The 13,190-nt window shown below is 36.9% G+C and overlaps 1 protein-coding gene across 1 annotated transcript; it reads right to left on the bottom strand.

The window, feature by feature from the left end:
* Window positions 1-10,736: 10,736 nt before the first annotated feature.
* On the bottom strand, window positions 10,737-11,762 carry LOC141629230 (uncharacterized). The gene has a single exon (XM_074442263.1). The coding sequence runs from the start codon at window positions 11,760-11,762 to the stop codon at window positions 10,737-10,739; it is 1,026 nt and encodes a 341-aa protein (XP_074298364.1).
* Window positions 11,763-13,190: the final 1,428 nt, after the last annotated feature.

The raw sequence follows: 13,190 nt of genomic DNA, 5'->3' as shown, positions 1-13,190 counted from the left end.
TTGTCATACCTTGAGGTGCCTAAGATGATTCTTGACCGGAAGGTTAGGAAGATAGGAGTGGTGAGACACTTTTGCTTAAGATCCTTTAGTCTAACCACAAGACTGAGGAAGCTACATGGGAGGCAAAGGAGGCTACGAGAGAGCATTACCCTTTCCTTTTTGATCAGGTATGTATGGTTACGGGGACGTAACCTTGTTTCTTTTAGGGGGTAGGAGATGATCGCGAAGAGTTTTTAAGAGCTTTTATACCTTTTTCATTTTGTGTCGGTATGTTTGTTTTGGTTGAGTCGGGTTGAGTTTGGGTTAGTAACATGTTTTATGTTGAGTTTTGTTTCGGTTGTTGAGTCGGGAGTGTAGTAGTGCGTGTCTTTGTTTTGTTGTGGTTTGAACTTCGGGGACAAAGTTCTTTTTAAGGAGGGAAGACTGTAATACTACGGTTTTATGAGCCTCTGGGTACTCTATCGAGTGGGCCTTACTCTGTCCAGTAAGGGTGTTTTGCGATTTAAAAAAGTTTCTGACCTGTTGGGTACTCGATCGAGTAGGCGGCACTCGATCACGTATGTCAGCTACTCGATCGAGTAGCCGGTTTACGGAGGGGCTGATTTGTCGGGTTTTGTTAATAATGCGATTTAATATATAAACTCCTCCGTCACTTTCTTAATACACTTTACAAACCTAATTACTTTAAAAAGAGAAAACAATCTACGTTCTTCGCATCAATCGCATTGTTGGCAAATCCCGGAGCTTGGAAGGTCGGAATTCGTCTTTCTTTATACCTTTGTAATCCTTGTGTCGAGGGTAAGATCTACGTACTGTTTTTATGGTATTTCGTTAAAGTTAGTTAAACCCTAATTTGGGGATTTGGGGGTTTTGTTGTGTTTCTTGATTGGTAGTAATTGTATGATTGTATGTTAGGAGGAGGATTTGTAGAAGAGGCCTTTTGATAATAGCTGTTGAGATCGTCTGACTGTGTTGCTTTCCAGGTAGGGTTTCCCTACTCGGTATTAGTCCCATAATATGTGGTGGTGATTTGTTATTGTTGATTGTTATCATACGAGTATTGTGACGGTTGTTGGTGTTGATTGCTGTTTAGTAGTTGTGATTGTTTGTATCTGTCCGTGTTCTTCGGGGCGCGTCCCTGGCTGAGTGGAGTCACTTGCGGGAGTGGCTTCACACCCATTATTCGCCTTCTGTGGACCCCGCCACAAAAGGGATGTGCACATTAAGGAATTTGGGTTTATCGCTTAACGGAGATGAGCGAGGATTAGGTGGGAACGGCTGCGGTCCCCCACTGGCGGCGTGGAGTGACCTGTTGCGATGGGCACTCTGGCAGGGCTACACACTTTAGTGTGTAGTCAGTATTGTGGAGTTGGGAATGTAGTTCGGAGTATATCTGTGATGATTGAGTTGTGTTGTTTGTTGTGTTGTTGGATTATATAAATTGTGTGATTAGTACTGACCCCGTTTATTGTTTTAAAAACTGTGGTGATCCATTCGGGGGATGGTGAGCAGTTGTTGAGCAAGGTATGAGTCGAGTTACATGGGATAGCTGGGATGTGCCACTTTCAGATGATAGAGTCTTCCGTTGTAGCCTGAGTAGTTTATTAAACATTTCATTTAGTAGAGTAGACAGTTGGTTTTGAGAACATGTAACCGTATTTTGGTATTTGGTTTTGGATTGTATCTTATTCACTAAACTTATACTATTTAAATACTGTTTCGTTATTGTCTTATGATTATCATTGCCTCGGGCAACCGAGATGGTAGCATCTTTATACCTGAGTGGTCCTGGTAAGGCACTTGGAGTATGGGGGTCTTACAGTGACCACGTGAGAGTCCGATTTTGTTGGTCTTGCAAGGTCGATAGGTCAGCTTTATTGCTGGACATCTTATAACTCGTTTGCGTATTGACTACTCTAGCTGTAACTGTTGATTTCTGTTGCATTAAATTGGTCCAAGTAGACAAGTTATAGCTAGCTCTGAGTTTTCGTTTCCGTTCCATTAGTTTGCATTTAGTTTACTCGAGGACGAGTAAAGGTTCGGTTTGGGGAGATTGATACGTGCATTTTATATAGTCTTTTTAGCCTTATTTTTCACGTATTTCTATGCACTTTTATACTTTTTTGTATTGCAATATGCCCCGAATTGGCTACTATGGTTTGTTTTGTCTGTTTTGCAGAAATGAACCTGAAAGTGGTGAAACCGTACTCTTTTCGTCATGTTTTGCATGCATTTTGAGGAGACGAGAATGTTAGAGCGAGTTACTGCATTGGGATCCGTGAAGGAATGGTCAACGAAGCAGTCGGCGACGATTTTGAAGCTGATTTTGGAGAAAGAACACTCGATCGAGAAGACTTTTGGTCGATCGAGTGGTCTCGATCGAATTGCTGTTTTAGGGGTTTCCTCGATCGAGTGGAAATATTGCTCGATCGAGAGGATTTTCTGCTGAAGTCCTTGATCGAGTGGTTTAATACTGCTCGATCGAGAGGTTTTGAGTTTTCACGGGCTTAATTAACCCGTGTTGCCTTATTTCGTTTATGGACTTTGTTTTTCGATTTAAGCCTTCATAATTAGGTTATTAAGTACGCTGTTAATTACTCTACTACGTTTTATTCATCTTAGAACGCCACTCTTACTCTCTTAATCTCTCCTTAAACTTTCTACTGTAACTTTTCTTTTGGATTTCTTTACTCGGATTTGGGTTGTTCTTTACGCCGGAATTCTTGTGATTGTAATCTTTCTTCTCCTTTTAATCTTAATCTCGTATTTATTGCTTTAATCCTTTGTTTCTCTTATCGTTAATATCTGCCCTAATTTCATTTATGCATGATTATTGTTATTTCATCATGTTTCTTATTAGTTCATTCATCATTGTTATTATTGACAACATTAACGATATGAGTAGCTAAATTCATTCATGTTGGGATTAGGGAATCCATGGTAGGATTGTGACGATGTAGCGAATAGGCTAGATGATTTTTTTGTGAGAATCTGTACCCATGGCAATATAATTATAATATCGACTTAGTTGAGTGCACGCTTCTAAGTTACCTTTTAATCTGGTTAAATTTATTCCTGGATCGGAAGATTGGACTAAATAGACCTGCTATGAACAGTAGACTACCCTGACGAGGACGGAAGTTAAGTTAGCGGAAATCTAGGATAGAAAGTGGACCGGAAGGACCTTTCCCATATCCGTCTTACAGTAAATTATCTAGGCTATTTGCAGTTGAGTCACTAGACTATCATGGTGAACCGAAATCCTGACATGTTCCCTCTTTATTGATCATCTTTGCTACATTTTTTGTCCTGTATTTCTCTTTCCTTATTGCTCTTTCTTTCAAACCTTCATTAGTTTAGTAAACCAACTTCAACCGCCCATTTAGTGACTTAAATAAGCGGACCTTTAACAGATATATTGCCTCCCTGTGGAGATCGACCCGACTTCCCTAGCTATATTAGTTAGTGCCAGTTGGTTTATTTTGGTAGGTACACGACTAGCCTGTCAGTCCACATGAGTTTTGCACTATCCTTCGCATCATTGTTGAACCGGGGTGGCCTAACCGGTCGTGATAAATTATAGAGTTATCGCTAAACTTCTGGTTTAAAATAGCATTGACTTCAATCGTATTAATTTTCGTGTAGTACAAGCCAATAGAGAATGTAGGCAACTTTTTTAGTACGTGTTTCGTGCCTTGGGTTATACTCGTGATTTGAAGGAATTCATTATTCCCTTCACTTATTGTCTCAATATGATATCCATTTCGGCGAATATCTTTAAAGCTTAACAAGTTTCTTTGAGACTTAGGAGAATATAATGCATCAACAACTTCAACTTTAGTTCCCCAAGGTAATAATATACTTGCTCTTCCGGAGCCTTCAATAATGTTTGTACTACCCGATATAGTACTCACACTATTCTTTTTCATCGTCAAATGAGAAAAATATTTCATATTCTTAAGTGTTGTGTGAGTAGTTGCACTGTCAGAGTTACATAGTTCTTCATCATTTATTCCCATTCGAATTCGTGGGGTATTCATTTTCTTCAAGAAAATAAAATATGAGTCACTAAAACAAACATAAATATAATAATAATGATAAATTGTAATACCCCGTAATTTGATAAGTATTTATAAGAATAATTTATATAATTTGAATAATTAATTAAAAGACATTTATATTATAATTACAAATAAGACGGCAGTTAATAATAAAATAACGAACGAGTCGAAAAGACGAATTGGGCCCAGTAATAGGCATGTAATATAGTAATAATAGTACTAGTAATTCTATCTTTTATAATAGTGATAATAATAGTAATTACAATAATAATTGTATTTTCTAATAATAGTAGTAATATGATAATTATATAGTTCCTAATTGTTCCTTAGAACCTATGACCTACCTATATAAATAGACCTTATTCATCAATAAAACACACAAATAATTCACATAAGAGAAAAGAGAAAGAAGAAATAATTCACATAAGAGAAAAGAGAAGGAAGAACTAGCTAGGAGATCGTCACAAGGTAATTTTCTAATCGTCTCATAACATACTCGTCTTAAGACTAATATAACTCGTTCAATAGACAACCGTTTACTGAACCGAGACCATGACCTTGACCATGGACCAGCAGGGTGTGACCGGACCCACTATTGACCACCGTTGACCGGCGGGAAGGGGTTTGTTATTAGGGTTTTCGTTGGTGGTTGGGTGTGTTTGTATCATGGGTCATATGGGTTTTTGAGCCTTGTTTCGAGTGACCCAGAGCTGATCGGGCGCTTTGTGCGGTAGTTGGTCGGAGAACGCGAATAAAAGGAGTCGTTGGTTGTTGATTGAAACCATGTAATTGATGGGTGTTGGGACCTCCGTGCTCAACCTAGACCTTGAACTAACCTGGTGTTCAGTGTGAGGTGGTGCGGCAGGTGGTGGTGGCTCATGGTTGCTGCAAGGTGGTCGTGGTAAGGGCGGGTTATATATGTTGTTGTTGGTGTTTGTTATTTGTTGAGTCGTGGGTGGCAGCTAGGGAGAGGTATGGTGACCATATTTTGGTGGTGTTGCCGGTGATCAGTGGTGGTGGTCTGTAGTGGTGGTGTTTGTCGTGAATAGTGGTTTAAACCGCGAGTTTGTATAAGTTGCGTTGGGTTTGTATAGTGTTAGGATTAGCTGGTAGGGCTCGCTATGGCAGCCATGTGGGGTGGTTGTTGCTGATGGTACAACCGTGGTTGGGTTGTGGGCAGAGGAGGCTCACGGTGGGGACAGGCGGTGAATTTGGTGGTTGTCGTGTATGAGAGAATTTATGCAGTTTGGGGGGTTGTGTCATATGTAGTGTGTTTGGGTGTTGTCGTGGAGTTGGTGTGTGGGGTGAGTATTGTAGGGATTTCTTTTACACGTGAGATTGTATACATTTTTTTATTGTTGTTGTTGTTAGACGGGTTTTGGAAACGGGTTTATTTGGGTGTTGACACGGGTTTTGGGAAATCGGGAATTTAATATAATAACTCCATATTAGTTGTATAATTAATTTATAATTAATAAAATCAATTAGTTTTGGTTGTTTTACAGTCGGGTTTTACACAATTAACTACGTAAAGATATAAAAAATGGGAATTGAGTATAATTGATAAATATAATGGGTTTAATTGTATAATTAGTTTTATAATTAGTTTGATTATTTATGTAATTAGTTTAGTAGTAATTATAAATATTATAATTGCTAGGTGACGGTTTTTATTGAAGAGTGCTAAATTGGATATTCTTGCCAGGTAGGATAATCTACTCAACTATATCTGTTTCCGTGTTTAATACGTGAATGTTATTGGAAGGATGATTGGTTTATGATTGCTTATTTAATTAAGTTAATTGAGTCATTAATATTGTTAATTGTTGGAGTTGTGCATATTTTATGCGATTATATTGTGGAATGGTTTATGAGAATTGGAAGGCCCCGGGCTTAGTCTCTGGTGGATAACGTGTGTGATTAATTGGAAGGCCCCAGGCTTAGTCTCTGGTGGATAACGTGTGTGATTAATTGGAAGGCCCCAGACTTAGTCTCTGGTGGATAACGTGTGTGATTAATTGGAAGGCCCCAGGCTTAGTCTCTGGTGGATAACATGGATAGTTGATGTTGAGATATGGGATGTGGACAGTAGCGAGATTGAACTGTTGCTTTATTATTATAATGTATTTTATCCTACTCAACCTCGTGGTTGACCGTGTATTCGTGAACACCTGTGATGAACCATAATGGGGAGCAGATTTGACAGGTACTTGAGTTAGCTGACTTGGGAGCTTAAGGGGATGCGTGAGGATTCGGTCAGTCTACCTAGAAGTCTAGACCATTTAGCTTTATTAATCACTTTATTTATTTCCGCTGCGAGTTGTATTTAATTTTATATTAAGTTTTCGTTTGGTTAAGTTGTAATAAACATGTAATCGCTAAATTTTATTTAAAGTACTTTGGTTTGTTGTACTTTGTTATTCACTACCTCGGGAAACCGAGATGGTAACAGTCCTATTTAATTGGGAATGTCTTGCTAAAGGCTCCTAAATAAATGGGGGTGTTACAAAGTGGTATCAGAGCAAAACAATCCTTAGGCCTAAACCAATGAACAACAATGAATGTAGGATGTGTCTAATAAAATGAACCCCAGGTGGAAATTGTTAGGAGCCCCTGTTAGTGCGGTTAAGAAGCTAGCCTTAATTCGTACCATGGCTCTCTCAGTTTTGAACTGGTTACCTTGAGAGATATTACAGCGTGGGGTAATTTAAAATGAATATCGTTTATTTTGTCCTAAGAGTCCTTGTTTGCTTTATTATTGTTTTCATTGCTGAATGCGGTTACGGGGACGTAACCTTGCTTTTACGGAGATAGGAATGTGTTATGATTTTAAGCATTGGTATATTCATGTGGTTATGAGAAAAGTATGTTGGAATGTATTTGGGAGGTGTAATTACGATTAACATGTGAAGTACTACGGAAAATACGTGGAATTGTGAAGAATGTGATTTGACTGATTTCTCGAAATTTTACCCTTAATTACTTTGGCTGCCATTTATTGCTTGATTAATATCCTAGCACGAAATTTTTATGTGTGTTAGCCTTATGAGTTAGATTTCATATGCCACTGGTTTCATAATTAAATAATATACAGTTTAGGAGTAATAAATATTTTAGTGAACAATGGTCAGAATATTCCTATACAGTTACGTTTTCGTTCCATGTTTTTGTAAAATTTGCCATTTAAAACTTACTTATTGTTTAGGCATGATTCCAACTCCACTATTTAAAATATTCGTATATGTTTCTAAATTGATAAGCCACGTTGCAAGATAATATTTCCAAAATTTATTGTGATTTTTACAATTTGACCTAAGATTCTGACAAGTTGCTGTAAAATTTCTGTTTCGACCAAGTAATTTGTAAAATTTATTATAAATTTATCCTATGAGCTTTAGCCTTGATTCTTTCTCTCATGAATTTTTAACTCTCTGTATTTTCTTATCTCTTTTCACATTGATATTTTAATGTTGTAAACTATGTGAAGTAGAATAACATGTCTAGTGATATGCGGAATGTGTTGCCCTAAGCCTATGTATTTACATTAACTGCAAGCATGTTTAAGTTAGACTTCGTTAGTAATAAATAAACGCACAAGTAATAAAAAGTAATTCAAAGATTGTTGTTATACATTTATCCATCAATCAATGTTATCTTAAAGATAGTGGTTGTCTTATGTTACAATGTGTATTACATGTCTTGCGAGGTTACGATAAATGGGTTGTTATTTCTGTTGTTTGATATCTCGAACTTCGAGGACGAAGTTAATTCTTAGGGGGGTAGAATGGGATACTTCAAATGTTTTTGAGTTATTGTTGTGACGCTTTTAAAAAGTTGGTGTAGTTGATAATATTAATTGGATAATTGCGTTACCACAAGTTGGAATGTGCTCAGTTGAGTGGATGCTTATAGATGTTGTTATAGTATGTGTGGGTGAACATCGGGACGAAGTTCATTTTAAGGGGGGGAGACTGTAATATCCCGTAATTTGATAAGTATTTATAGGAATAATTTATATAATTTGAATAATTAATTAAAAGATATTAATATTATAATTGCAAATAAGACGGTAGTTAATAATAAAATAATGGACGAGTCGGGAAGACGAATTGGGCCAAGTAATAGGTATGTAATATGGTAATAATAGTACTAGTAATTCTATCTTTTATAATAGTGATAATAATAGTAATTACAATAATAATTGTATTTTCTAATAATAGTAGTAATATGATAATTATATAGTCCCTAATTGTTCCTTATACCCTATGACCTACCTATATAAATATACCTTATTCATCAATAAAACATACAAATAATTCACATAAGAGAAAAGAGAAGGAAGAAATAATTCACATAAGAGAAAAGAGGAGGAAGAACTAGCTAGGAGATCGTCACAAGGTAATTTTCTAATCGTCTCATAACATACTCGTCTTAAGACTAATATAACTCGTTAAATAGACAACCGTTGACTGACCCAAGACCGTGACCTTGACCATGGACCAGCAGGGTGTGGCCGGACCCACCATTGACCACCGTTGACCGGCGGGAAGGGGTTTGTTATTAGGGTTTTTGTTAGTGGTTGGGTGTGTTTGTATCATGGGTTATATGGGTTTTCAGCCTTGTTTCGAGTGACCCAGACCTGACCGAGACTAGGGTTGGCATCTGGGTGAAGGTTTGACCGTCTTGGGTGGTTGTGGGTGGTCAAGGGTGGCGCTTAGTGCGATAGTTGGCCGAAAAAGGCGAAATAGGGGAGTCGTTGATTGAAACCATGTAACTGATGGGTGTTGGGACCTCCGTGCTCAACCTAGACCTTGACCTGGCCTGGTGTTCAGTGTGGGGTGGTGCGGCAGGTGGTGGTGGCTCATGGTTGCTGCAAGGTGGTCGTGGTAAGGGCGGGTTATATATGTTGTTGTTGGTGTTTGTTATTTGTTGAGTCGTGGGTGGCAGCTAGGGCGAGGTATGGTGGCCATATTTTGGTGGTGGTTCCCTTGATCAGTGGTGGTGGTCTGTAGTGGTGGTGGTGGTCGTGAATAGTGGTTTAAACCGCGAGTTTGTATAAGTTGCGTCGGGTTTGTATAGTGTTAGGGTTAGCTGGTAGGGCTCGCTTTGGCAGCCATGTGGGGTGGTTGTTGCTGGGGGTACGACCATGGCTGGGTTGTGGGCAGAGGGGGGTCACGGTGGGGACTGGCGGTGAACTGGGTGGTTGTTGTGTATGAGAGAATTTATGCGGTTTTGGGGGTTATGTCGTATGTAGTGTGTTTGGGTGTTGTCGTGGAGTTGGTGTGTGGGGGTGAGTATTGTAGGGATTTCTTTTACACGTAAGATTTTACACGTTTTTTTTATTGTTGTTGTTGTTAGACGGGTTTTGGAAACGGGTTTATTTGGGTGTTGACACGGGTTTTGGGAAATCGGGAATTTAATATAATAACTCCATATTAGTTGTATAATTAATTTATAATTAATAAAATCAATTAGTTTGGGTTGTTTTACAGTCGAGGTTTACACAATTAACTACGCAAAGATATAAATAATGGGAATTTAGTATAATTGATAAATATAATGGGTTTAATTATATAATTAGTTTTATAATTAGTTTGATTATTTATGTAATTAGTTTAGTAGTAATTATAAATATTATATTTGCTAGGTGACAGTTTTTATTGAAGAGTGCTAAATTGGATATTCTTGCCAGATAGGATAATCTACTCAACTATATATGTTTCCGTGTTTAATACGTGAATGTTATTGGAAGGATGATTGGTTTATGACTGCTTATTTAATTAAGTTAATTGAGTGATTAATATTGTTAGTTGTTGGAGTTGGAGTTGTGCATATTTTATGCGATTATATTGTGGAATGGTTTATGAGAATTGGAAGGCCCCAAGCTTAGTCTCTGGTAGATAACGTGTGTGATTAATTGGAAGGCCCCAGGCTTAGTCTCTGGTGGATAACATGTGTGATTAATTGGAAGGCCCCAGGCTTAGTCTCTGGTGGATAACGTGTGTGATTAATTGGAAGGCCCCAGGCTTAGTCTCTGGTGGATAACGTGGACAGTTGATGTTGAGATATGAGATGTGGACAGTAGCGAGATTGAACTATTGCTTTATTATTATAATGTATTTTATCCTACTCAACCTCGTGGTTGAGCGTGTATTCGTGAACACCTGTGATGAACTATAATGGGGAGCGGATTTGACAGATACTTGAGTTAGCTGACTTGGGAGCTTAAGGGGATGCGTGGGGATTCGGCCAGTCTACCTAGAAGTCTAGACCATTTAGTTTTATTAATCACTTTATTTATTTCCGATGCGAATTGTATTTAATTTTATATTAAGTTTTAGTTTGGTTAAGTTGTAATAAACATGTAATCGCTAAATTTTATTTAAAGTACTTTAGTTTGTTGTACTTTGTTATTCACTACCTCGGGAAACCGAGATGGTAACAGTCCTATTTAATTGGGAATGTCTTGCTAAAGGCTCCTAAATAAATGGGGGTGTTATATAAATATAGATTTAAATAAAAATACCATATTGAATAATCCATATAAAATATACATAGGTCCCTTTAAATTCTAAACACACCATATAAATGATAAAATAAGCATTAAACGTCCTAACACGAATTAATACAGATAATTTGATAGAGTCTTAAAAGTTCATAATTATTATCCAAAGTTTAATTCCATTCAGGGGTCGGGAAGAAATTATCCACTTCTAGGTGAGTTGTATCGCCTGAATCAAAGTCACCTTTGCCATCTTCAATCACCATATTTGTTTCGGTATTCTTTCTTTTCTGCTTTACTGATTGAAGATAAAGATCAACAAGGTGTTTGGGTGTTCGACAAACGCGTGACCAATGACCTTTTGCACCACAACGATAACATATATTGGTCACAGTTTCGCTTTTATCTTTCTCACCCGTATTATCTTTTCGGTTCCATTGCAGGTGGGAATGTGTCTTTTTGAAATAACCTCCACGACCTCCATTACGACCACCAAATCTACGTCCACGTTCACGGTCGCGCCATTGTCCACGGCCACGGCCTTGACCACTGCTGCTGGCATGGTCTCTATAATTCCCCTTTTCATTATAGGACATAATATTTGCTTCTGGCAATGGGGTAGAACCAGTAGGACGTGATTCATGATTTTTCAACAAAAGCTCATTATTTTGCTCAGCCACCAACAAACAAGATATTAATTCAGAATATTTCTTAAATCCCTTTTCACGATATTGTGTCTGCAAGACAACATTATTAGCATGAAAAGTAGAGTATGTTTTTTCTAACATATCCATATCTGTGACTTTCTCGCCACATAACTTCAATTGAGAAGTAATTTTGAACATGACTGAATTATATTCACTAACAGATTTGAAATCTTGCAATCTCAAATGCATCCAGTCATAGCAAGTGTTTGGCAATATGACAGTTTTCTGGTGATCATACCTTTTCTTTAGATTGCTCCAAAGGATTTGTGGGTCTTTAATAGTCAAATATTCGTTTTTAAGACCTTCATGGAGGTGACGGTGAAGAAATATCATAGCATTAGCCTTATCTTGACATGTTGTTTTATTTCCATCTTTTATCGTCTCACCAAGCCCTTTTGCTTCTAGGTGTATTTCAGCATCTAACACCCAAGGTAAATAATTCTTTCCCGAAATTTCAAGTGCCGCAAATTCAAGTTTTGCAAGATTTGACATGATTTTCACAAAATTTGATGATTCTCCCAAATGTGTAATCGATCTTGAATAGAGAATCGTGTTGATAATGTATTATGATTCTACTTTGATAAGAGATTAAAATATAAAGAGGGAAAACAATATAAGAGAAAGTGAGTATTGTTGTTGTATATTATTCCATGTACATGTGCATATATATAGAGATATATATATATATATATATATATATATATATATATATATATATATATATATATATATATATATATATATATATATATATATATATATATATATATATATATATATATATATATATATATATATATATATATATGCTCGATACCAAGTTTAATAAATAGTTTTGCTAACTTCTTATCGGAATTGTCCATTTGTTTAGCAACTCTAAATTTCGAGGATATTCAACCTCTTCATTTGTTTAGCAACTCTAAATTCGAGGATATTCTCTTTTTTCAGAGACTTACCCGTATTAAGTACGCGTAAACTCATAAGATGAGACATCGTTGAATTATGACTTAACTATCATAAATTATATATACTTCCATGGCTCGATACCAAGTTTAAGGATCTTTTACGGTACCAACATAGTATAAGAACGAGGACGCACACCCAAGTGCTCATTATAAGTGATTGGGATATTACCACGAAATTGTTTAATCGGGAACTGTAAGCGTACGGAGATGACAAAAACGCCTAGCGCCTATCCACGGCATAACGGCAAAACGGTGTCTCTCCTTCCGCAGTTATCAATTCAGTTTTAACAAAATGTGTACCCTCACTAAACCTTCTTATTTTATGTTGATAGGTAATAAAACCATCTTAAAATAATAACACATCCATGGTTTAATATATAACTTAATCAAGTGTCGTCATAATTCAACAAAGGATTTAGCCTATTAGGCTCATCCTTAGAGTAAAATAAATTTAAAACAAGAAAAATAAAAACAAGAAAACTTACAAACTTAGATTGTGCTCAGAATAGAAGACGAACAGTTGACGAGATTTTATTAATTAAGAAAGAAGATTTACAAGGGGGAGAGAGAGAGAGCTAAGAGAGAGGGGTAGGAGAAGCTCGCCTCTAACTAAAACATTTGCCCGTTTATATAGGCAAAATAAAAACTATTCACAACTATTACAAAACACTTTATTAGTGTTTAAAAACTATTGCAAAATTAGTGCGGGAACTGTTATTAGTGCCCATTATTGCCCATGTTGCTTATTATTGTCCATGCTATCATGCGTCATTGCATGCGTGTCTTCTGAGTGGTTTTTATTCCACTATTTTCCCTTTGTCTTTTGATTTGGCATCTTTGGCCCTTTTATTGATTATTTCTTCTTCTATTAATAATTGGACTTGTTTTCCGCTTCCATTTCTTGAGCATCTTGAAGAAGTTCAAATTTATTCTTGCTATTGGATCTTCGTTGATT

This window comes from Silene latifolia, chromosome Y, assembly GCF_048544455.1.
Source record: "Silene latifolia isolate original U9 population chromosome Y, ASM4854445v1, whole genome shotgun sequence".
NCBI lineage: Eukaryota > Viridiplantae > Streptophyta > Magnoliopsida > Caryophyllales > Caryophyllaceae > Silene > Silene latifolia.
This window is presented reverse-complemented; position numbering and strand designations above follow the sequence as displayed.